The 26,697-nt window shown below is 35.2% G+C and overlaps 1 protein-coding gene across 7 annotated transcripts in view; it reads left to right on the top strand.

Moving 5' to 3' along the window:
• EXT2 (exostosin glycosyltransferase 2) overlaps positions 1 to 26,697 on the top strand; it is a 94,376-nt gene that overhangs the window by 18,470 nt on the left and 49,209 nt on the right. For all 7 annotated transcript variants that reach the window (XR_014494449.1, XR_014494450.1, XR_014494451.1 and 4 more), the window contains exons 5-7: positions 2,444 to 2,639; positions 3,659 to 3,798; positions 7,165 to 7,258. Coding sequence is in view for 2 of the 7 variants with exons in the window: in XM_083379571.1 (XP_083235697.1) it covers positions 2,444 to 2,639; positions 3,659 to 3,798; positions 7,165 to 7,258 (430 nt within the window). In the remaining 5 variants the exon portion in view is untranslated. The remainder of the gene's footprint in view (positions 1 to 2,443; positions 2,640 to 3,658; positions 3,799 to 7,164; positions 7,259 to 26,697) is intronic.

Raw genomic sequence — 26,697 nt, 5'->3', positions numbered from 1 at the left:
GTGAATGCTCCAACACTGGAAGTTTTTAAGAAAAGACTGGCCAGCCACTTGTCTGAAATGGTATAGGGTTTCCTGCCTGAGCAGGGGGTTGGACTAGATGACCTCCAAGGTCCCTTCCAACTTATTATTATTATTATTATTATAACATTGCTGGCTTTTAGTTCTATTTCTTTAAGTGTAAAAATTCAGCATAGATTTCACTGCTATTCAGTAGGATTTTTTAATCCGAAAAATAGACTGTGAAAGCAAGAATATCTGGCTTCCCTTCTACTTGTAGCTACAAACTCTTGAGTGGTTCAGCTTTTTATTGGAACCTGAGCTTTATGTTTTATTCAGGGCAGGTTTGAAAGATTATTTTGAAGGAGTGATTTCAATCATATCAGTAATACTAGTTAGTTAATACTATTCAGCAAGATCAATATTTAGTTAATACTATTCAGCATTATCAATATTTCACTCATGTTTGTTGCTTCATATTTTAACTGTTATTTGTTCTGGAAATTTATGAGTTCAGTTTTATTTTTATTACAAATTGTGACCTTTAAGTGCCAGTAGTTGTGAACCTAATTTACTGATATATTTTACAAGAGTCTGAGTAACAAGGCAGTGGCATTTAACAGTACAATAAAAAATATTTGCCTGCAGGTGACTTATAAAGTTGTACGTTTAAGTAATAGACAGCTATTAAAAAAAGATAATAGAATAGAAAATACTTGATATCTTGCCCCATTGTCATAGACAAATGATTGCTATATGGAAAACTTGAGCTTAAATGGACTCCAGAAGATGGTAGAGGACAGGAAAGCCTGGAGGAACATTGTCCATAGGGTCGCGATGGGTCGGACACGACTTCGCAACTAACAACAACAACATATGGAAAACTGATCTGGCTTAAATTAAACCAGTTTCATATGCCTAGAGGGAAGAATAGATATTTTTTCTAGGCTCACCTGTCTTCTTTTGAGACTATAAAGCAGATATCTACTAATGTGTTTATGAAATTTATAAATTATTTCAGTGAGCTAGTTTCTCCAGATGAATCAAAATGCATACCATTAGAATGATATGATCCCAAAGCTGGCAACAAGCTAAACCCCATTATAAGACAAATGTGTGACTGCTGATTGTATTATCAGGTGACAATGCTCCGCAAATTAAATTATGTTGCTTCTAAAGCTATGGTTTCCCATCTGAAAATTGAAGCTTAATTTTTACTGTATTTGTTACTTCCTGTTACTGGTATTGGTTAAATATTAGTAACTCCCTCTAAGTTTGAATTGATATGTATTCACGTTTAATGGTGATGGTACATTTTTAAATGGATTATGTTCAGTGCTTTTTTGTAAAAGAAAAAGGTGCCGGAACTCACACGTCATGCAACCCGCCTTGCCTATCCTATAAGGTTCCATCCAAAAAAGGTGCTGGAACTCCGTTCTGAGCGTTCTATGACAAAAAAAGCCCTGATTATGTTTATAAATCGCATGTGCCACCTACATTTTTGTTTTAAAAATTACCTGATTAAAGGCTAGTTCTTAGTTTTTGGAATGGAAATATTGCTGAACAAAACTGGGGTAGTTCAGATATAACCAGGAAGATAACTTCCATCTTCTGTTGCCCATGTAATATTTACAAGATGGTATTTAACTAAAAGAAAAAATAATAAAAGAGTTTAAGACAAAGCATAAAAAGCCAGGGCTAATATGATGCATGTTATGTTAGTGCTTTCAAAACCACTTCTAAATACAATCTTTACTGTATTTATTGGAGAATGTTCTATTTATTTGAATATACAGTAGCTAATTTTCAAAAAATGGTGCAACCATAGATTGTGTTTCAGTGCATCCTTGAAAATAATTTTAATTGAATAAATTGGGAATGACACCAGTATATTCAGAGGATGACATAGTTTGCCTACATTCCACCATATTTATTCATGATTCATTTATGTTAGTGGCTCACATTGTGTTCAGAATAAAGGTCAAATGTATGTATTTTTACTGCCCTGTCTACTGCATTCAGGTTGTTTAATAATGTCTTATAATTGGGTTGATACATAATTTTTTCCAACTATCATATTGTTACCGTAGTTCACCAAAAACCAAAGGAGAACAAATATTTAAAACTATATTTGTGTAGTAATAGAAATAGCAATAGCACTTAGACTTATATACTGCTTCAGGATGCTTTACAGCCCTGTTTACAGAGTTAACATATTTCCTCTAGCAATCTGGGTCCTTATTTTATTGACCTTGGAAGGATGGAAGGCTGAGTTAACTTTGAGTCTGTCATGTTTGAACTGCTGGCAGTCGGCAGAATGAGCCTGCAATACTGCATTCTAACCACTGTGCTCAAGTCCTTGGCAGCATAAAGAGTAGTGTATTTTCAATTACCTAATGAACACACTGCTAAAGATATATGGTTCCAACTGTTGTATGTTCTTCAGTCTCCGCAGATATTTTCTCCTCTCCTCTCAAATTGCTCTTCATCCTGAATACCGTTCAGAACTGGAGGCTCTTCAAGCAGAGAATACAGAATCTGTGTTAATCTTGGACAAGTGTACCAACCTTTCAGAGGGAATTCCATTTATTCGAAAGCGTTGCCATAAAAACCTGATCTTTGATTACCCTCAGATCCTTCAGGTAATGCTCCGTTTTGCTCCTATCATTTCTTGTTGGTTTATTTTAAAAAAAAAAATGAGGGGTTCTGTAGATAAATATCTGAAGCATAAGATTTCTTATACAACCTTTCACTGATTATATATGGTGAGTTTGGTGCACTGTTACCCCTCTAGTAGTGTAAAAGTTTTATTGGAGAACAGAAGTAGTTAAGGAGTCTGGCAGAAAATAGAATTGACAGGATCCTTCCAACCTAGTCTTTGCATCACTTTTGATATTCTTCTGAGGGATTCCAGCTATCTTCCAAAGCAGAATTTTGAGAGAAAAGAAAGATTACTGAACTTCTCCCAACTACAAAAAGCAAACACTTAATTATTTTATGTCAGATCCTGAACTTCCATGAGTCATGTGAATGAGTCATGAGCAGAACTTTTTTTTTCATGAAAGGTCTGGATCTGAGTAATTTAAATATTGAGTGTTTGTTTTTGTACCTTCAGCTTAGTTTTTGACCCCAGAGGTTGCTTGGGATTTTCCATTGCCTTCTTCCTAGGGCTGACTGGCTTTATGCCCAGAGTGAGATTATGCCTGATTCTTAATCTCTATACCAAACTACCTTTCTTATGTTTTCAACATTGCAGCCCTGACTCAGACGCTAGTATTTATGTGTTTAAAAATGCACATTTATAAGCATCTTATGAACCTTTTAAAATAGTGTATGTTTAATGCAGGAAACTCTGGTGTACACATTTGCCACATAGGTATGGGGCTTCTTTAATCTTTATGGTGAGATAGGAGCACCGGAGAGACAAATGGTGTCATTTGAAGAGACTGAAATAATTCTGGAAAAGGATTGTTGGGGTATTAGTTTAGCATTTCAAAGTTGTAATTAACGTTTTTCATAATATGAAGAAGGAAAACTCTGTATGTGATATATATAATCATGAAATCCAAAACATGATGGTGAATAAGCCAGGCATTAGTTTTAATTTAATAAGATAATAGAAAAATAATTATGACTATTTTCTGATTTTTTTTGTCCACAGGAAGCCACATTCTGTATTGTTCTGCGGGGAGCACGTTTAGGACAAGCTGTTTTGAGCGATGCTCTTCAGGCTGGTTGCATCCCTGTTGTCATAGCAGATTCTTATGTTCTTCCTTTCTCTGAGGTTTTGGACTGGAAGAGGTACATACATACATTTTTCTCTTTGTTGCTTGACATTCTGGAGTACAGGAGGTTCATTCTGTTATTGCTGTGTGGCTAGTTTGGAGACTGCATGGCTCAGAAAAATATAGATTGAATCCATTTGTCTTGTATAGATAGGTAGGTAGGTAGATAGTAGATAGATTATATTATTATATTATATTTATTATATTATATTATATTATATTATATTATATTATATTATATTATATTATATTATATTATATTATATTATTATATTATATTATATTATATTATATTATATTATATTATATTATAATATTTATTATATTATATTATATTATATTATATTATATTATATTATATTATATTATATTATATTATTATATTATATTATTATTATATTATATTATTATTATATTATATTATATTATATTATTATATTATATTATTATATGATAGATAGATAGATAGATAGATAGATAGATAGATAGATAGATAGATAGATAACCATTTTTTTCAGTGGGCATATTGGCACACATTTCATTAAAAATGAAATTCTGTTGCCTGCTCTCAAAGGTGTACACATACATAACATGCATATAAACATGCTATATACAACATATGTATATAGTGTATACACAGTTACATATAAATACATATAGATATTAATCACTGTCCATCTTGAATACAAAGCGGAAGGAAGAAGCTTTAGAGTTCACAAGGTTAATACGGTATAGAACAAAACTGTGACTGAATCTGGATGTTCTGCTTTGGATACCACGAAGCCTCCTCCCAGAAGATAACAAGGAAAACAGGTCGTGAAGAGGATGTGTAGTGTCCCAGACAATCTTCCGAACCCTGCTCAAGCAACGCTTCTGTGCTATGTCCTGGATGGAAGGGAGGGAACTGCCAATAATCTTTTTTGCCATCGTTGCCACTCTCTGCACCGCCTTCCTGTCTGAAGCAGTGATGCTTCCAAACCAGACTGTGATGCTGTATGACAGGATGTGCTCAATCGTTCCTCTGTAGAAAGTGGTCAGGACAGGGGAGGGAAGATGTGCTTTTCTCATGCGACACAGAAAATGCAGGTGTTGCTGGGCCCAGTTCACCAGTGTCTCGCTGTTGAGTGACCAAGCCAGCCTTATTTCCAAGATATACAAGAATAGTCAGCTGTAGTGGGTTGAGTGTAGTGATTTGAGCGGTCAGGCACTTTTTGATAAAGTTGTGATTTATTTAGATCCCATATTGCTCAACCCACAGCATAACCAACACCAGCTATGAAAAGGGTTGCACTACCACAGAAAGAGCTGACAGTCTACAACTAAACAACATCACTGTAGCCCAAACCAACTAAAACCCTCCAAAAGATTTTAAGTAACCAAAAGATCAAGTAGCTCAAGAAGAAAAAAACAGGAGTCATCTACAACATACAGTATAAAGACTTAACAGCTCCTATGTAGGACAGATCGGCAAAGGATTAGCAGAGGCATCCATGAACACCAACTAGCAATCAGAAGGCAGGATGAAAGCTTCGTAATCTCACAACACGTGGACAGACTCAACCATAGTTTCAGCTGGGAAACTAAGCATCCTAGACTACGCTAAATCCAAAAATGCTAGGGAATTCCTGGAAGTTCATTTTCCTGTGGTTAAGAGATGCATGAAAACAAAATGTAATGTTAAACAGAAGAAATCATCGATAGTATAGTAGAAGAAAGAATGTTACATTTTTTGATTTCTCCGTTATACCATCCAGATACCGAAGACTAATTTTCATCAACATTGTAGTCAAACAAAGAAAATGTTGTATTCTAGACTTTCTCCTTTGTTATATTAAGCAGGTACAAAAAACACTAGGGTTGTGCATGAAATAGAAAATGTTTTGACATTCAAAACAAATACATTCTGTACCAGAAGTTCTGCCAAACTTCTGGAACAGCTATATTACAGCAGGAAAAAAAATATCCGAATTATGGGTTTCAGCCAATATGTAATTTACAAGGATGACATGTGCCAGCCTTGCTCTGCTCACTCCATAAAACAATAATAATGATTTTATGGTGGGTACATGCCACCCCTCCATTATTACCTCTTCTCAACAGTTTTCACTGCGTTCCTTCTCTTCCCAGTGACCTCACATTCTTTTCTCATCTTAACTGCTATTGCTACTGATGTCCTTGGCTTTTACCTGCTCCTGTCAGAAAACTATTCAGAATAACCATGGCCCTGCTTGTATCTAGAACAAAACAATCTAGTTTTGCTCCATATCCTGTTCTACATTCAGATTAGATATGCGTGTTTTAGCTCAGACACAAACTCCCTGAAATAACTCTTCCATCATAAAAGTACATTGCACATCCATAAAAATCTCTAATGTTGAGGGAACCCTGACAGAGTGTGTGCTTTGCCATAATAAACATGGTCAAATCAGTCTCATTTTTTTAAATTTGGGGTATTGTCGCCATGAGAATTATTATATTTATGCATTTTTGTAAACTGCTTTGTCCTTACTGAGGCAAGCTTCTCTGTCAGATGTTACCGATACACTGCATTTTCAAGCATAGACAAAATTCTTTCTTATTTTAATAATTTTATGTACTATTTAAAAATATGTCGTCTTTTTATTAAAAAATCTCTAGTTTTTCTAGATAAAACTTTTTTTTTATCCTTTCCTCCCTTTTTTCATTTTTTTGGGTGGGCCTTCGGATCTTTGCTTTTATCAATTGAGCTGTGTGAAAAGTAACTTTCTCATTTCTGTTAGTTAATTAACTACGTGGATCTTCTATTGGAATCTGTCCGTTCAGTACAAACACTTCTGTGGAGGAATTTGATTCAAGTCACTTCAATAAATGAAAGAAAGTAGATTTTGCCAATTCTCCCCTACCCCTGTACTTTTTAAAGTTGAAATTCAAGACTCTTTTTGTTGTATCAGCTGCTACTCTACTGAATTCTCCAATAGATCAGTGTTTCTCAAGCAACTTTAAGGTGGCATAGTGAATTCTGGGAGTTGAAGTTCATCCATCTTAAAATTGCCGGCTTGAGAAACACTGCTGTAAATGAAAGGAACCCTTTCATTCAGAAGAGAACATGTCTGGATCTAAACCAGAGGCCCCCAACCTTTTGGGCACCAGGGACTGGTTCCATGGAGAAAGGTTTTTCCGTGAACTGGAGAGTACGTGGTTTTGTGTGCTGCCTGCATCCCACGGATGGGGCTTTGCTTGTTTGTGCAGACTGGTTGCTGGCATGCTGTGGCCCGGTACCCATCCACGGACTGGGGGTTGGGGACCCCTCTAGACCATTCTTAATTTCTATGACATTATGACCCTGTGTTGGCTTAGTTTTTCAAAGTGTTTCCTCTTTTTCTTTTCCTATTTCTACATTTAGAGCTTCAGTGGTGATACCTGAGGAGAAGATGCCTGAGCTGTACAATATCCTACAGAGCATACCCCAGCGGCAGATTGAAGAGATGCAGAGACAGGTAGAATTGATATTCATTAATATGCAGAAATAGGTATAATATAAATGGTTGTTTTGCTGTGAGTCAAATGTGTGCATATATGTTGGGTAACTTTATACGGGGTAAACGTTAAAATGTTTTGCACGTTTCTAAATGTTAGCAGTTTGTTCAAAGGAGGCGGACTGCATTCCCTATTTGTAAATTACGCAACATAGGTACACGGAGATTACAGAAACATATTCTGTACTGCTTTTATAAAATGAAATGATATGAAATGATAAATGAATTAGAATAAATAAAAACATTTGATTACCGCATGATTTTTCACACTTTCATTAAAGTTAGGACTGTCAATGTATTTATATGTTTATTTCATGTATTCATTAAATGGATGCACTGCCTTCCATTCAGGCATTGAAAACAGCATACATAGACCTTTCTTCTCTAATGTTATTTTTGGTCTATCTATGCAAATTACCCCATTTGTCCAGGTCAGAGAACATTACAAAATAATATGTCAATAGTGTTTTTAATTTGATTGTTGTTTAGCTTGAATAATGATGGTGATTTTTAAGGGACTTTGTTTCTTTGTTTTTTGTATTTAGGAGTCTAGAATTATAGTGGTAGCACCTGCCTTAAACTGTTTGTGCTATGAGAAAAACATATTGGGCATCCAGTTAGTGCTTAGATGACAGATCTTTAAAAAAATATCAGGGCTATAGAGTAGTTGGAAAATGTGAAGCTAAGATCTAGAAAGAAAACAACAGGAATTCTTTTCCATATTATTGTCAAGAAAACTACATGGATATATGCTGATAAAGTCACTAGGAGTCAAACTTTGAGACTTTGGTCACATTGCTTCCCTCTGCTCCTCTCTTGCAAATTATTATATTTTTTATCCTTTTAAAAATAACTCAGGAGGCAAACATACCTAACATTCTTGCCTCCTATTTCCTTCACAACAAACCTGTGAGCTGGGTTGGATTGAGAGAGACTGACTAGTCCAAGGTTGCCCAACTGACCTTTATGCCTAAGGCAGGAATAGAACTCAAGTCTCCTGGTTTCTAGACCAGCACCTTAACCACTACACCAAACTGACTCTCCATGGATTCCTCTGAGAAAGAATGATAGCATAGACACTTAAATCAATGTTGGTCTGTATATTAAGCAATTTGAATCTTGTCCTGCTGAAGATTATTTTACATACTTTATAGATTATGTAAAACAGACTGTGGCTTTGTTAGCATAGTAAATGAATGTATAAAGGATTAAATAAATAAATGACATGCACTTTATAACACTTCACAGATGCTTTTAACAAGGTGATAGACGCCCATATTCTGCATTACAAAATGGAAGCCAGCATTTTAACGTGCAGGGAGTCCCAGGTTAAGAATGAGATGCGTTCCTAAGTCTGTCTTTAAGTTGAAACTGTATTAAGTTGTAACTCGAACTTATGAATGGGTTGCTTATTATTAATAATGGCAGATGGCATTCTGCTTCTTTTCATTAACTGCTGAAAACAGGCTGTGCATTAAAAACGTTCTGCTTCAGTGTTTCATGAAAACACCACACAACTTCAGTAGGGAACTAACAAAACAGGAGGTGAAGTTGCATTATATATAAAAGATCACTACATCTCTACAGAAATCCACAAAACCAAGGATGAAAACCTGCTAGAATCCATATAGATCAATATAAAAGGGGGAAAAACCACATTATTATAGGAATATGCTACAGGCCATCCAACCAAGCAGAAGAAATAGATGAACTTTTTGCTAAACAATTAACAAATGTATGTAGGAAACATACCACAGTAGTAATGGGAAACTTTAACCACTCTGATACCAACTGGGAGACAAACTCTGCAGCAAGTGGGACATCAAACAGATTCCTAACCAACAACAACAACTTTGTTACTCAAAAGGTAGAGGAGGGAACTAGAGGAAAAGCTATTCTGGACCTAATTTTTATTCATAGAGAGGTGATAGAGGGAATTGAAGTTGCTGGAGCTTTGGGCGAAAGTGACCATGTCATATTGGAATTCAATATAATGCAATCACAAGCAATAGAACATATTCCAGCCAGTGTCTTAAACTTCAAAAGAGCTGATTTTAATAACCTCAGAGAGAGTAAGAAAAATTCCGTGGATGAAAATCCTAAAGGGGAAAACAACTCAAGAAGTTTGGGGAACTCTGAAAAATATGATCATAAAACTTAGTCCAGCACAATACCACTGAAAAAGTAAAACAAGAAATCCAAGAAGAAACCAGCATGACTGCATAGAGATCTCTCTAATAAACTGAAAGACAAAAAGGACAAGTACAAAAAATGGAAAGAGGGACACATAACTAAGGCAGATATCAGCAGATAGCCCGAATCTGCAAAGATGAAGTCAGGAAAGCAAAGGCTCAGAATGAACAAAGGCTTGTGACAAAAAGTCAAAGATAATAAAAAACATTTCTCTCAACATATAAATAACAAGAAAAAAGTCAAGGAAACAGTAGGTCCACTTAAGAGAAAAGTTGGCTAAGAAGTAACAGGCAGCAGAGAGAAAGCAGAACTGCTTTACTCATTCTTTGCATCAGTCTTCACTCAAAAAAAAAGTTCAGCCTACCAAAAAAGTAACTGTAAAACATAGACTAGAAATAAAAATTAAGTAAGCAAAAAATGGTTAGAGAACACTTATCTGATCTTGATGATTATAAATCACCTGGACCTGTTGGATTACATCCCAGAGTTCCAAAGAAATTGGTAGATGTTATCTCAAAACCATTGTACCATATCTTTCAAAAATCCTGGAACACTGGGGAATTACCAAAGGATTTGAAAAGAGCTGATGTGATTCCCATCTTCAAAAAGGGGGGGAAAACAGACCCAGGAAACTATAGACCAATCAGCCAATAATTAATATAATTAAAAGCCAGCATCAATGTGTTAAAAATAGATCATGCCAAGCCAATCTTACTGCATTCTTTGACAAAGTGACTAAATTAGTAGACCAACAAAATATACTTAGACTTCAGCAAGGCATTCAACAAAGTAGACCACAACCTACTTCTTGGTAAGCTAGAAAATGTGGGATAGACAACATCACCACCAGATGAAATTGTAACTGGGTGACAAACTGTACTTAATGAGTGATCCTTAATGGCACTACATCTACATGGAGGAAAGCAAGCAGTGGGGTACCACAATGTTCCGTCTTAGGCCCAGTACTCTTCAATATCTTCATAAATGACTTAGATGAGGGAATTGAAGGGGAACTCATCAAATTTGCAGATGACATCAAACTATTTTCCAAAGCACCATAGGGCAGAATAAGAAACAATGGATGGAAACTAATCAAGGAGAGAAGCAGCCAGGAATTAAGGAGGGGGAAAAAAAGATCACTGGAGGTTTTTAAGAAGAGCCTGGACAGCCATATGTGTGAAATGGTATAAGGTCTCTTGTGTGAGGAGGGGGGTGGACTAGAAGACCTCCAAGGTCCCTTCCAGCTCTATTCTGATTCTGATAATCAAAGTTCAGAGATAAAGTGTGTTGGAATTTTAAAGCAAGTTTGCTTCTTTTTAGAATGATAATCCAGCATTAGTTTTAAAATGTGAACCTTCTGTTTTGGACTGTAGATCAGTTGAATGTTCAATATTTCTTTGAAAAAACAAAGCCTGGAACTTGTTTTAAAGAACTTTAATGAGGAATCAATCTATCAGTCCTATTCATTTTAAACATAAAAATGTCTAGGGAATGTAATCAAGGTTACAAGGAGGATATTGAAGCGTATGAAATCAAGCATAAATATCAGGAAAACTCATACTGTAATATGAGGGCCAAATTTATGAGGAGGTAATAGTTTTCCTATTCAAGTCACTTGACGTGAGGCAGTCCTGGAAACTAATGTGGACTTGGATTATTTGTGAGGTAATTAGATTACTTAAGTCTGTGAGAGAGATCCCACTGAGGTTTTTGTTTTGCTATGAATTTTTGTCAGTATGACAAATAGCCAGAAGAGGTCTCTGCTCCCTTGATTCATTATGATTTTCATACTTTTTGCTAGACTCTCTATTTGGGGGTAGGCTACTTAAATGCTACAATTGTGCTAGAAATGGTTAACTTCTGAGTACTATTGAAAATAGCAAAGAAGAGTTGATCTTAATGTGATCAGGTATCCATGTTATTTAGCACTCTACTTTTTATTATACTATTACGTATTATGCATACCTTACTAGAGTAATGCATAGAATTGTAAATACATATCCTTAAATTTGTAATTATGTTTATAGATACTTCCCTTCCCTGTTTCTTTTCTTTTAGTCTATTGAGGATGCAACATCTGGCAAAAATGTAGGAATGAAATTAGAGCCACATCTGTCAGTGTTCTGAAATCACAGAATTATAGAATTGGAAGGGCTCCAGTGGTTCATCTAATCAACCCCCACCCTGTCAATTCCACCATAGGCTATTCCAGACCTGTGTGAGTCTATTTTTTGAGCACTCTTTATAACAATGAGATTCCTCACCTTCCACATGTAACTTATTCTTTTGCTGAACTCTTCTTTTAGTCTGAAACTTTTGTTCAAGTATGTTAAGATATAACAACATAATTTCTTTAATTGTATACTTGGACTATTATTAAAGGGTACAAAATTGCAAATGTTGATCTTTGAATCAATTGTTGCTTTTTTTGCAGCATTTCTGCAAATATTCTTGAGTACTGTGTTGTTCAATTAAATCTTTAGTTTAATTTTACATTGCAGGATATATTTACCAGTTGAAGCTGCAAATAAGGATATGTACTTAAAATCTTATTTATATACGTGGGTTTAAAGGGCAAGATTAAATATTGTCCTTCTAAAAATTAATGCTAGGTTTTCTTAAAATATCAGTGGTTTTTACATCCTTTTCCATAACTTAAATATAATATCTCTTTATATCTAGCTTACCTGGAAATCATTGTATGGGGATGTTTCCTAAATTCTGCAATAATTACCAATATTTGAATTTATGGATGTTCTTGGATCATTACTAATGCATTTTTAGTCTAGTTCAAAATCTCCTTGCAGTATTAATTTAAAAAATTAAATTCTCATATCTTTGTTGTGCTAATAATACAAAATAGTGGATTTACTGAAATTTGGTTTAATAGACTTCAGATACAATATCACTCCACTATTGCTTAATAAACTAGAATCCTTTAAATCATGGGTGGGTCTATTGTTGAATATTGATTGAAAACAAAACCTTTTATATTAGTGACCAGTTATGCAGTTGTCTAAGCTGACACAAATTACTTAAATTCATTTTTAACAGATTTTGGATTTAACTGATAATCCCTTTCCCTGAATGATCCATTAACTGAAGGTTTTACTGTAATTGAGTCTATTTTCATTTGGATTCCTGGTATATTGTGTGTGTGTGTGTGTGTGTGTGTGTGTGTGTGTTCTTTGTGTATATTCATTTTAATATATTGGATATGTTTTTATATATTAGATTGTCTTATTGTGAAGAAATAGAAAGGATATGAAAAAAAAATTGAAAGGGGTGCAACATATTGAATCCCATAGTTGAACCTGTGAAAATATTGCATTTCTTCAGCAAATTTATATCAATAAAGCCAAAGCATAGTTTTGAAAAGTTTTAAAATACATTTTATCTTTAACAATCCCCCCTCCCCCTCCCCTACCTATCCCTCCCTACCCCTCCCCCCTCTCCCCCCCCCCCCGACTTCCCAGAGCTAAGTACAAGGTATAAAAACAGAAAACAATCATAAACATCCATATGCTAACAACAATAAACTCTTAAATCTATCGCCCTCTAACTCATATAAGATAACTACAAACAATATTAATATTACATATAAAAAGAAAGAAAAAGAGAAAAAAAAAGAAAGGAAGATTCATTCAAATGCTAAGTGAAACTTTTTAGTCCCATATTTCTTCTGGATATATTCAATCCATTTTTTCCACTCCATAATATAGCGTTCTTGCGAGTGATCTTTCAAATAAGCCGAGATCTTTGCCATCTCTGCCAGGTCAGAAACCTTTAAAGTCCATTCCTCTATAGTCGGCAATTCCTCCTTCTTCCAATACTGACCTATTAGAAGTCTTGCTGCTGTAATTAAATTCAACATCAACTTAGTGTCCACAACAGTAGCTTCTGTAGTTATACCCAACAAAAAGAATTGCGGACAAAACTTTATCTTTTGCTTAAAGATCTTCTGCATGTTCCACCAAATTTTTATCCAAAAAGCCTTAACCTTTTTACAAGTCCACCATATATGAAAATATGTTGCATCTTCATCACCGCACCTCCAACATTTGGGCTGATAATTCGGGTACATACTTGCCAGCTAAGCCAAAGCATAGTTTTGAATGCTTGTTAGATAGAATGTATTGTATTTTTTCTAGAATAAGTATTCTCATTCTATAATGCATAACAATATATTCTATATTTTATATAATAGTAGCATACTTTGGTTTTTGATAAACATGTCTGTTACTTCTGCATGTCATGCATAGAATACAAGCATTTCATTTATAATCAGTCTTATTTATTCGCAGATTTTTATATTAAGGTATCTTAGAAGTGGAATCTTAGAAGTGGCACACAGTTATTTGATATTTGTAAGAAATATCTATTCAGGAAAATTACATCCAGCATAGATATTGAATGGCAAAATAGTCCGTGGATGAAGATTTTTAATTTGTGTGATGATGTGTGAAAACTTCTATCACCTGCTCAGCAGCTGTTGATTTTTTTTCTTTCTTTTTTTCTGTCTCTTGCTGTGGAACTAAGTGATTGGTTAAAGGTGGCCTTTGACACAGAGATTAAAAACATACTCGTTTTCTATTTAATACGAAGTGGATGAGGTGAGGATAAGAAAGGAAGTGTTATAGTTCTTTGGATTATTGACTGCAGATCCTTGCTGGATTCTGCTCTTCCCTTTCATACTTGTCTTAGAAGAGTTATACTTTCTTGCTGTTAGGGAAGCATCCATGATTAAACAAAAGAGTAGACTAAAGCTTTAGAAGTTGAGTTGAGACAATTCAGACCTTAACGCCTGACACTTGGGGTTGGTAAGAGCATAGATACTATTATTTGATGGGATAAGAATGCTTAGAGGAAATGATTCTTTCCTGTAGTTTCAGAATATTTTCTTCTATGTTATTTGTCCACTATATGATTTCATGTCTGCTATATTTGTATCCCAATTTTCTGAACTGTTTTTAAGACTAATATAATGTGCTTAGAGTCCAGATGTAGCTTCAAAAGAAACATCATATGTGGCTGAACAGTTTTTGAATTGCATCAAAATTTCAACCCTCCAGCAATGGATGGAAACTAATTAAGGAGAGAACCAACCTAGAACTAAAGAAAAAATTCCTGATAGTTAGAACAATTAATCAGTGAAATGACTTGCCTCCAGAAGTGGGTGCTGCATCACTGGCGTTTTTTAAGAAGAGATTGGATAAACATTTGTCTGAAATGGTATAGGATTTCTTGCTTGAGCAAGGGGTTGGACTAGAAGACCTCCAAGGTCCCTTCCAACTCTGTTATTCATTATTTTAATTTTTTCTGGCTCATTTACTGTAATTCAGCTTTTTATATATGACATTATTTTCATGGCTATTTGTGATTGTCTGCATCCAGATAGTTTCCTGGCTAGGACACAAATATTTGTGCATGTTTTATGTAATTATTTTCAGTCACTTGCTCCTGCTTTAATCCTCAGTTTGTGCAAGTAGGAAACCACAGCTAAGCATAGTTGCATCCAGAGATTGCTTTGTTTTGCTGGTCAGATGAAGGATAACAAAATATTGCATGTACGTAGATGAAATTCATGCCTACTATAGCATTTATATTTCCATGTTCTGCTTGTTATAGCTACTGATGCAACATGCAAAGATTTATACATTTCAGTCCTAGCTCTATAAAATATTTATATGTAAAGGGGTAAGGCTATAGGCATGAAAGTTGGCTGAATGATTTTGAGCCAATCATTCTCTCAGACCAGCTCACCTCAGAAAATTGTTGTTTTGGGAAAAGAGGAGGCAGGAGTATGTTCAGTGGCTTGAGTTATATATAAAAAAGTGGATTGAAAATGCAATATCCTTCAACCAATACCTTTAACACCATCAAACAAAACATTGGCCTATCCCAGGTTCTTCGATAGGCAGATAAAAATGTTAAATGCAATGTAAATATCTGGTTTACTGTGCGACCAACGATAATTATAACTGTGTGACCAACCATAATAAGAAGAATTCAAACAGACAAACGTGTAACACCATGGACTTACAATTCTTGATAAGAAAGACAAAAAACGTCTGGATTGTGGACACTATAGTCCTGGAGTCAACAGAAAAGAAAGAACTGGGGAGAATTAGAAAACACATAAATCTACGAATGAGACTATTATGACTGTGGCAAAAGAAAGCAAGGTAATGCCAATAGTAATAGGCACCTTGGGTGCAATCCCAGAACAGCTGGAGCACTACTTGAACACCTTCAGTATTGGCAAAATCACCAACAGTCAATGTCAAAAGGCAGCTTTGCTTGGAATAGTTCCCATCTGAGATGATACGCTTAACACCTTCAAACAACATCTGCCTATCCCAGGTCCTTGGGAAGGACTTGACAGGTAGACAAAAATGCCAGATTCAGTCTAAATTTCTGTGTGACTGTCTAATGAATCAAACTATTAATAATAAACATCTGGCTGACTATGCGATCAACCATAAAAATAATTGATTTGAACAGGCAGTGAGCTTTATGGGAGAAGTTCTAGTGAATCACTATGCTTAATACTTTGCAAGTTTTGAACACTGAAGTTGGTACGTATCAATATTCTTTTTATACTGCTTTAGAGTCTAAATTTGTTTTCTATAGGCTGCTGCAGGGAAAGCCATTGCCTGCATAATTCTGATCCTTGTATATACACGGATATCTTAGCATCTAAATATTTTTTCTAGAGCCTTCATGGCTACTGTACAAAGTGTTAGCCTGCAGCATATTTCTGTATTGCTGGCTCCTTTACCCTTGTTGGTTGATCCTAAAAGGCATAAGCCTTCCACCATTTCAGTATCTTCATTGTCAGTTCTAAGGCTGGTGCTGTTTGTCACTAGTTTGTTCTTTTTAAAATACAATCTAATCTCATTTTTTCATAGTGCTCCACTGCTTAAAGATTCAGTCAATCAGTCTGTTTGCTGGCCATCTTGCTGTAATAATACTGTTCATGGTACTATTTGTATGTTCGTGTTACATACTACTGTATGATTTGGGAAAGTTAAATGTAACACATAACTACATCCCCTTGTGTTTGAAGTGTCATAATCTAAAACCAATTTGATAGTCTATTAGAAAACAGTATTTGCTAATCCACATACAGTGTAGTACTAAGATATGTGCAAGCATATGTATGTGCATGTTTGTAATATTTGTACTGCAACCATGCAGAGTAACATAGATTTAAAGCAGCTGTTTGTGGCTATAAAATGCTTGAGAAAAGTCTGAAATTAGAAGTGAGTTGTGTGCACTGAGATATATTCTAATTTAAGCATTTTCTTGACTATTTGATGACCGCTGCATTAAATTTCTGTAATAATTTGTTCTAATATTGAAATAATTTCTAAACTATTTTTGTTAAAACTGCTTGTTTTGTATATTTAAATAGTTGTGTATCATAAACAAAAACTCTTTTACGAAGAAACAGCATAAATCCCCAACAAAAACTCCTGACAAAATGTTTTTGGATAGGTATATGGGTTTCTGCTGCTGAGGGAAAATGCATTTCATACTGTATTGGAACTAATCATTGCTGTTAAGGTTGTTGTACAGTATTTTCTCATGGGTGGACTTGAGTGTTTTAGAAGCAAACTTTATTCAATGTGATCTCACTTTTGAAAGCAGCTAAAACAACACCTTGAGATCTATAAACCAGAGGTTAGAAGCTGTGGTATTTTGTGGTTTGATAATAGTGTTGGAATGTGAAAGATGGAAGATTTTCTCTTTTCCTTTTCCTTTAGCTCTAATTTGCATTGAGATCTTAAGCAAGTCCTACAATTTCAGATTTTTGTAATTAAATAGGCTAAACATTTTGCTATACAAATCTACCGGGAATTTTAATTACTAATCTACTTGATCTAAATCTATCTGATACCTGACTACTAATTCTGCAATCTGATTTGTGTGTTTAGACTTAATAATCTATTTATGACTTTAAATATATATATATATATATGGTGACCATGTGTGCTTGAAGTGTGCAGATGTCCTCCTTCTGCCCTACATCCCCTCAAACAAAGTTCCAGAGGCTTCTTCTGGCTTTATCTAGCCCTAGCAGACTTGTTGCTTGGAAGAGGCAAGAGCCAACTGAATTTAAGAAAGTTAAAGCACACTGGTTGAACACATGGATATTTCAAGACCACCCCATGTCTGTTAAGAAGCTCTATAGCCTGTCTGATTTCTACAAAAGGCTCTTAGTAAGCATTCTTCTCCAACTTGCCCTCCCTTATGTTAAACCCACATGGAGCCTGAAAACTAAACTCTCGCTTATGCCTGCAGTAGTCTTATAAAGCTATAATTAGTGGTGATGATTATCCCACAATCATTGTTTGACCTTTGTAAAAATAAAAGATCAAGACAGCAGGTATGCGAGAACACAAAATAAAATCTTAATTTAATTTTTTTTTCTGTTCTAATATTCTTTTCTTCTTAAAACAGCAACTTAGGAAAACTAGGTAGGAAAACATGTAGTCCTGCTTTTGCCTATTTTTTCCTCCCATATCAAATTTGGTCCCACTTTGTTTTTTGAGATATATCCTGCTGATGGATCGTTTTTACATATTTATTCTTGCATTTAATCTAGAAAGAATAAATACAGGTGTTCTGTGGTTTAAGAACTGTCCATAGTTGTCCATTTTTATTTATATGTAGTATTATTGGCATGTGTTGTGTTTTATAGACGTAAGACAGGTGGATAACTTTTTTAGACGAGCAGATTTGGGATTTTGAGAGCATGAACTGGATATAATCAGAACATTTTTGCTATGGGACACTTCTGCTCACAAAATGAATTATATAGCAGGCATGCTGGTCCCAAAAAACTAGTTCTCTGTAGCCCAGTGGGGCCTAAATAAATTCTTGCAAATAATTATAGTGTTGGAGGCTATGGCTTTAGTTTGAGGCATGTCAGCTTCCTATGATATTTCTTTCATTCATTTTTTTTAAAAAAAGTTGGATGGCTGAAGACTCTAGTGGCACCAGCAAGTTGTGAGGATGCACAGTAGTGTGCCTGAGCACCAGGTTGTCTGAACCCAGTATGACAAAACAAAGGTCTGTTCCAAGTGTAGGCTTTGGTATATAGACTGAATTACCATCAGAGAATAGGAACTATGAGTTTTAGCTGATGTTTTCTTGAAATAGGTGCATTTTGAGAAGGAATTTAAAGGCTACCAAAATGTGACAGCAGAACATAAGATGGAAAAAAAAAGAATGCCACAAAGTAAGAGACAGTAGGAAATGATTTAAAAGCTTTGCCAAAAGAAGAGAAGAGAAAATGTATTGTTTTAACATTTCAAAGAGAGAAGCAACAGAAGTAAACTGTTGGGGGAAAAAACACAATAGGAAAACCAAAGCAGTGGCACTGAAAGAAAGCTAGTGTAGTTTCTGTGTGGGTGGTTCGGGGAATCGTGAGACGTGAAGAATCCCTTCATCAACAGTGAGTAGAGAATAGAGTCTGAGAACTTCTGTACACAGAAAGAAAGAAAGAGATAACATGAAGAGTTACCACTCATGAAAATACGTATTAAAGAAAAGCTGCAGAAAGAAGGAGCTGACAACAGGCTCCTAGAGATATATACTATGCAGTGACTGAAGTCTCAAAGATTCAAGGAGCATAAAGAGGGATGTTAGGCTCATATTCTCTAGACGTATTTGATTTTATTATTTTGAATTGCAGTAATTTATTGGGGAGCCAAAAGCATTTTGGGGGCAGTGTGTCTGTAGATCAGGATGGGCAGAAGCTAGTTCAGGTAATACCGCCAGACCTCCGGGCAATTTGTAGTAGTTTGGCAATGGTTTCTGGTTCCCAAATGCCTAATAACAGAAACAAAGGCTCCCTCAGTATAAAATTAGATTTGAAGACAGAATCAGGAGTGCTTTTTGGCTGTATCTTTTTCTTACCTGCATCTACTACTCTAGATTCTCATCACTAGCCAATTTATGGGCATAATGTATTCTGCAGTACTGAAATATGGCTAGCTCTACTGTTTTTGATGGGTTTTGAGCTGATATTTAATCTGGAAATAGAGACGAATATTAGATTTAAATTGAAATAAATGAAAATGTGTTTATTTTCCATCTACGTTGCTGATATTTGTTTTCATTTGCTAAGCTGGGATAAGGACTCAGTGGTGTGGAATACAGAAGGATTTTCCCGCCTGTTCATACAGGCTCAAGCAGATGATGGAAAACATACTGTTGTTTCATCAAGCACCTAATGAAGTGAGCTGTAACTCGCAAAAGATTGTGCTTTTTAATAAAATTATTTAGGTGGAAAAGGTACTACCGGATCCTGATTCGCCAACAGAGACTAACATGGCTTTTTCCTACAATGTGAAGAACTATTTTGATACCATTGTATGCCATTGAAATAACACTTATTTGATTTTTTTTTGTCTTGGATGGATTTTATGTAGTGGCAGTTGAATCTTATTTTCTGGTAGCTAACTTCCCATATTACTGTGCAATGAGCAAAACAAGCTCTGGGCTTTAATGGGAAAACAATTCCATCTTCCCCGTTCTCCTCCATCATTGCTGTTATTATTGTTGTCATGCCACTCTCATTTTAATACCAAAAAGGAGAGTGAAGTTAGTGCTTTTCTAACCTTTTTATTCAGAGAAAAAAACCCAGACAAAAAGGAGAATTTTTACTTTTCCAAATGCTTCAACTCTAACCTCCAAGTGGGCTTCAATCTCCAGGTCAAATCAGACATTTGCTGGAGTAAATAATATATGTATTTGTTTTTAATGCCACATTAACAGCGTGAGTGACTGGTTTCTGTGACCCTTCCCCCTTTTAATTTAATGTGCTGCTTTTGGCTTTTCTTTAAAGAGGACTCTGTGGGGTAATTTTGGCTCTTATCAGTTTGCTGACAGCTATATAAGCTATTACTGGCTCCAGGCAATGTGCGCAGGCATGAGAAATCTCTTGTTTTTAACTCAAGGAAAAAAAATTATACTAGGTAGATTGTGAGCAAATCAGACTGAAGGGAAAACTGTTTAAGGGGGCTACATACTAGCCTTTTTGTTTAGTATGTAATAACAGGATTTACCTCTAGTCAAACTACAGTGTATTTGATCCATGATTCTAAAATAAGATTGAAAAAAAATCATTATGAGCAAATTCTAGGTCTTTAAATGATTTTTAATTAATATCTTTGATTTTTAATCATCCATCTTTTCTCCTGAGAAAAACCTGTTTCTGTCTGGTTTTTTTTTAGAATCCGTATCACATTGAAAAGCTCTTTTACCCATTGCCATTTGTAGTAGTTTAGTCTGTGTGACTTGAACGTCTAGCTTCACATTAATCCTTTCTAGGCTGCCTTTCTAGAATTCTTTCTTCATTAATGTCAAACCTTGACACTTTTTTCCCCACTTTATCAAATATATGAAGCAGAAGCCATTTTTTTCCATTGTAAAAAAACCCTTAGATCAGGCAGCAAGAACGAGGGTATTGGAAGATAATTCTGATAGCTGCCTATTTACTAAGTAGATTAAGTGGAGTTGTAGAATCTTAGGCATTAATTTGGATGGCTTTTTAAAAGGTCTATTAAATAACTGTCTTCTAGATAGGAGATAGAGCATTCTGCTTTGTGTTGTTCAGGTGCCATCTGCAATTCTTTGTCCAATTCTGATATCAAACTATTACATGGACAAGGATAAGTGTCTACAGAGAAGGCTAAAGATAAGTGGTTAAAGATAAGCTCCACAGAGCTCAGGGTTCTCTCTGCTCTTTTTAAAACATCTACATGAAACCTCTGGGTGAGATCATCCATCACCATAGAATGAAGTATCAGCAGTATGCTGATGATATCCAGTTATATAACTCTATCCTGGGTGAGGTGACTGATGCTTGATGCTGTTTCATGGTGCCTGGAGGCTGTGGCCTGATTGGGGAACAAAGATATCAGCTGACCCCAGGTCATCTGAAGTGGGTCAGCCCCTCTGTATCCAGGAGTTTTATCATCTTTGCTCTTGGATGGGGTTGGCCTTGTGTGGGGATCCATGCAACCAGCCATGGGGCTGGTTGGTGCCCTGAGAACCCTTCCTTTGCCCTTTTAACTACTTTTAATAGGGTTCAATCACCCTTGCCACGTTCTAAATTATTTTTTTACTTTTATATGCTGTTTTTATATTTTAATATTTTATTCTACACTGCCCAAAGTCCCTCTCTGAGGGAAATGAGTGGTTCAGAAATGTGAATGAATGAATGAATGTACATACATACATACATACATAAATCTATAAAAAAGAGTAGTACAGATAATAACGAACTATTAAAAAGCAGTGTTAAAAGTGCCTTATAGGTTTAGCCTGAATGAGAGAAAATTAAGTATTAATCTTCCTGTGGTTTCTGTGAATCAAATTAACATGGTTTCCCTCTGAGAGAGATTTGGAGACCTTCAGATTTGAAATCTAGAATTAGCAGAAATTGGACCTAATCCTATTTCATGAAATATGAAAGAGCATCACTGAGGATGTGAAATATTCCTGTACTACCATGATTAACACTCTGAATATGGGTTGTAAATCAATTTTTACAGATGATATATAAATATAAATTTTGTTCTTTTCTCATAATAGATGAGAATAGATGATGGAACTATTTTATAGGCCATTGAAGAATAGAATACAGAACAGCTCAAACAGTCACCAGTGTAAGAGATTGTCAGAAGTAAGAAGGATATGGGAACTGCATGTGTTAGAGCTGGTGAATTTGCTTTGTCTCTCTCCCCATGGGAAAACTTCTATTTTGTTAGTTTTAGAAAGTTGGTTGTGATAAATCAATTTTGTGACAGTGGGTGCTTATTTATTTATTTATGATGTTGGAAACTGATTAAAAGTTTCCAGCCACATTTAAACTGCCTGAGTCTAGAGTCAGGCAGCTTGTAACTAAGGTAGATGCTAGGGACATTGTACCCAAATCACAGTGGGAAGCATCAGTATGCAACTAAGAAAGCTGGGAAAGATGTAAGCAGATCCTCAATTTATCTGCCAAGTAGGTTTTCTAAACACTGTTTTATTGGACAGTGGCTCCTGCTTTACTAACCTCTAACCTCCCTGGTGCTTGGGGGTGCTACCCACTGAACAGCCTTGTCTTTGAACCTCCCTTGGTTCTTGCCACCTCAAAGCCTTGCTGCCGGATTCCTATATTTTTCTTGGGACTTCACCTCTCAGCAGGATGGCTATAGCAGGGAAAACTGATCCACCCTTAGAACATTGATATATTTGAAAGTGATACCCTCGAGACTGGAAACCTATTGCTTTCTATTTCAGGAGCTGTCCATCACCTGTCAAAAAATGTAGCTGAATCCTTTTCACCTCTTTATTCACTCGACAATCATATTGTAACAGATAGACTACTCGGTTGTGGACAATACGGATTATTACCTCCTCATCCATAATTATATTTGCAGTAATTTTGGAGAATTCAATATTCTGTGTGGATTTATTTGGCTTTGTAAGATAACATAACATAATTTGGGGTTGGTAGAACCTTTAGTAAAAATAAGTTCGAGAATTTTAGGGGATTGGGTTATTTATTGGCTCCCTTATTTCTGAATGATGTTGTCCACATTGTTCTGTCCAATTGTTCTTGAACACTGTTGTTCTCAGGGAAGTGCATATACGGATAAGGCAAGAAGGTTAGATTGTTTTGTCTCTTTCCTAGCTACCACAGAATTTGGAATGCTTCATCTGTCACTTTCCTGTGTTTGAATAACCAGTTTGGCAGGCAAATAGAATAGGATATAACCATTATCTATGAGAAGAGTCAGCAAACCATGCATCTTGCACACCACATTGATAAATTGAGGATGTGTGTGTTTATCTCTCTGTATGTATTGTTACCCCAAGGTTTGTGAGATCTTTCAAATCTAAAAGTCAGGGCATTTGTTTATTTAGTTGGTTAGTTGGTTCTGAAGGCCTGAAAATACTTTATCCTTGCTTTATGACCATGGAGATGTTGAAATGACTGAAACTTTGAGGACAGGTCATAAGTTTCTATTTTCTATGTTATTGTAAGTTTGAATGGCCACCAAACAAGAGGTCAATAAGCAAGGACTACCTGTAGTTCCAATATAAGTACTCTGAATAAGGTCTGTGTATGTGGCTGCTAAGAGTCAAGACTGACTCATTTCTTTATTTCAGTGATTCGTAAAGGCCACCCATCACATGACAATGATTCTGGGGGGCATGCAAGGATTAAAAACACAGCTACCACTAAAAGCTCACAACGGTTGAGGTAAATCAGTACATCTCAATGATAAAAAGCCATATCAGCAATAGAGCTTGTTTAACCTCCTGGCCCAAATGCCTAGGGAAACAGCCAGGTCTTCAGACTTGGGACTTGAAGGAACAAAATCAAAATCTTAATATATAACCCTAAACAAACAGTGCAAGCAGAAAGAAAGAAAGAATGGATTTATATCATTATTTTCTTTTTGTTATTCTAAATGCATCTAGAAGCTAGTTTTGTAGAACTAACAACGGCAGATCAGTGACTAATCAATAATTCTGGTGGCCAATAATTTCTGATATGTTTTTGTGTAGGGGTCAGTATAATACTTGGTATTCTGCCTGAGCTGGCAATTCCTTACAAGCCCAGAATAGTTTTTTGTTAACAGGTACTACTGTACTTTACACTTATCAACCTCCAGTTTGAGTATCCAAATAAAGTCCAGGATTGAAGAGTGAAACTTGGCAATACCTTTGTTTAGAATGAGAGAAATGAAAATGCAGCAACTGTCTTGGACTTTGTCAACTCTTTTTGCCTTGGCTGTTTGAGACAAATGGGCATTAAGGAATTAAACATCAAATGAGATTAATTTCTCACAAACTCCTCAATATTTTTTTACTTCTATGGCATATAGAGTTTATATGACTAAGAAAGTACAAGCATGGGGCAAGGAGAAGATTGTATTATCACCAGGAAATCCCTCAGAAGATATATCCATATATCTATTTTTCAGGTTAAATGCGTATTCTTTTACATCTTAAGTTTGCAAATGTCTGCATCTTCTTACATAAATATATGTATCAGGCTTAATACTGCTGTATGCATAAACAAATAGAACTGGTCAATATTATATACTGCCTACTTACTGTTATCCATTTGAATAAAAAGTAGAAAACAGAGTTCGTTGATTTTAGTGACATTAATGTAATAATGCATTTTATTTTTCTTTCTTAATGTCACCACTGGGAGTCATATCAGTGAGCCAGTTGTTTTTCAGCAATCCATGGAGAAGCCATAGAAAGTGGTCCCCCATGACAAATATTAGAAAGGTCGTACAATTTTGAACTTTGTGACCCTTGTAAATTTGAAACTGAAAAAGAAATAATAGATTTTGTTTTCTACATCCAATTAATTTTAAGATCAGATGATCTAGATTAAATACATTGCAATAATGAATTCTGTATTAGAGTAAGTGTAGTATTTAAACCTGCTAAATGTTGGCAACAGTATTATTTAATATACTTAAAATGGAAGGGCCTTAAGAATAGTTTTAATGCCCAGTTGTTCAGCGTTTTCCACATGAAAATGAGATGAGCAACAGCTGGCTATTAGAACCATGTGAAAAAATAATTTATTTAGGGGACTGCTATTTCTTCCCAAATTCCTAGGAGGCATTGTGATATGTCACAACATATCTCTTGGGAAAGAAAACAAGGGTTTTTTTAAAAAATAAAGATCTTCAAATAAAAAGACTTGGAATTGAGCCCCAATATATACAATGTAGTATATTTTCCATTTATTTAGCCTAGTATTAAATTTTAAAAGCAAATGGTCTAACAACAGTGGCTTGAGTAGAGATAGGTTGAGAAGTGTAGTTGTGTTAAATTCTTTATAGAAGTAGTATATTGGTTGGTTTCTAAGATGAGAATGATTTTTTTTCTTTTAGAAACATCTTTGTAGAAGTAAGTGTTGGACTCTTTGTATTTATGTTTACAGGCAATAACAGAGAACTTTATCTTTCATTGTGTATCTGGTATACAATAGTCAGTTTAACTGTTTAATTGATTCCTATAACCTGCATAGACAAACTAAAAACTCATCCAGAAATGTTAATCTGGAAGACTTATGCTCAGCACACTTAGTTCAGGTTTGTGAATCTATTTTATAGCATTGAGCTTTAGGTTGTTTAAACACTGGATACTAGCATGCCGTTAATGGCAGAAGGGAAGCTGATAATATCATGTCTAAAAAAAATATGAAGCAAAGTTTAAATCCAGCACATTCTTTGCAAGACCTGAAACTTAAACTAAAGGCAAAACTAATAAAAAATTTGGATGAAGTGTAATTCTGTTAGAACTAACTGACCTAAAGGTAATAAAGTATATGAGTTCCCTGTAACTTATTTTCAGAAGCAAAGCTTTCAAAATTAATGTCTGTCAACATGAAAATAGCAATACTTCAAGGCCTCATAAACTGTGAAGTGTGTCACTCTGGGAACACTTGACTCTCGCAATGGGGTAAAATGTTACAGCACCATGGCGCCTGACATTTTAGGTTAGACAGTTAACTTTTACTGCCTTTTCACAAGGCCGTCATCTTCTTTTCTCTTAACATTTTATTTTCTTTCCAGTTAGAAGTTGTGATTAAATGAAAATTAAAAAAATTTCCACACTAAACATAGCTTCCATGTGTTTAATTTGTTCCTATTAATTTTGCTATTTTATGCAACTTAGTATTTGTTGATTTATGCATGCTAACTTGAACATATGTCATTGGTGCAATATGAAGACTTCACGTATTTTGGAGATGTACTCTGGTATAACCTGATGCTCTTCATTCTGAAAAGAAATACTTGTAATAGAGTTTGCATATAGCTAAATAATGTAACAATTTGTCTCAATAAATGTCACATTAAGTAGACAGGTTTCTGCTGATGCTTCTTTTAGTAAGAAGCTTTTTGCTCTAACAGCCTACAGGTTTGTATAGCCTCTTAGAATATCTTATCAGTGTCCAATATTAACATATAGTTCATTGGTTATGTCAACATCAGGTGAAATATCAAACTTCAGTGGGCCAAATATTCATTAACAGATCATGGTTTATTAGAATCTGAAAGCAGTGGCTGAAATCTAGTATTTAGGCTGCCATCCTATTCCCAAAACTGTTCAACAACTCCACAAAACTACTTGGGGAGACCATTTGGAGCTTAAGAGATTGTTCCATT

This window comes from Vipera ursinii (assembly GCF_947247035.1).
Source record: "Vipera ursinii genome assembly, chromosome: 1".
Lineage (NCBI taxonomy): Eukaryota > Metazoa > Chordata > Lepidosauria > Squamata > Viperidae > Vipera > Vipera ursinii.
This window is presented reverse-complemented; position numbering and strand designations above follow the sequence as displayed.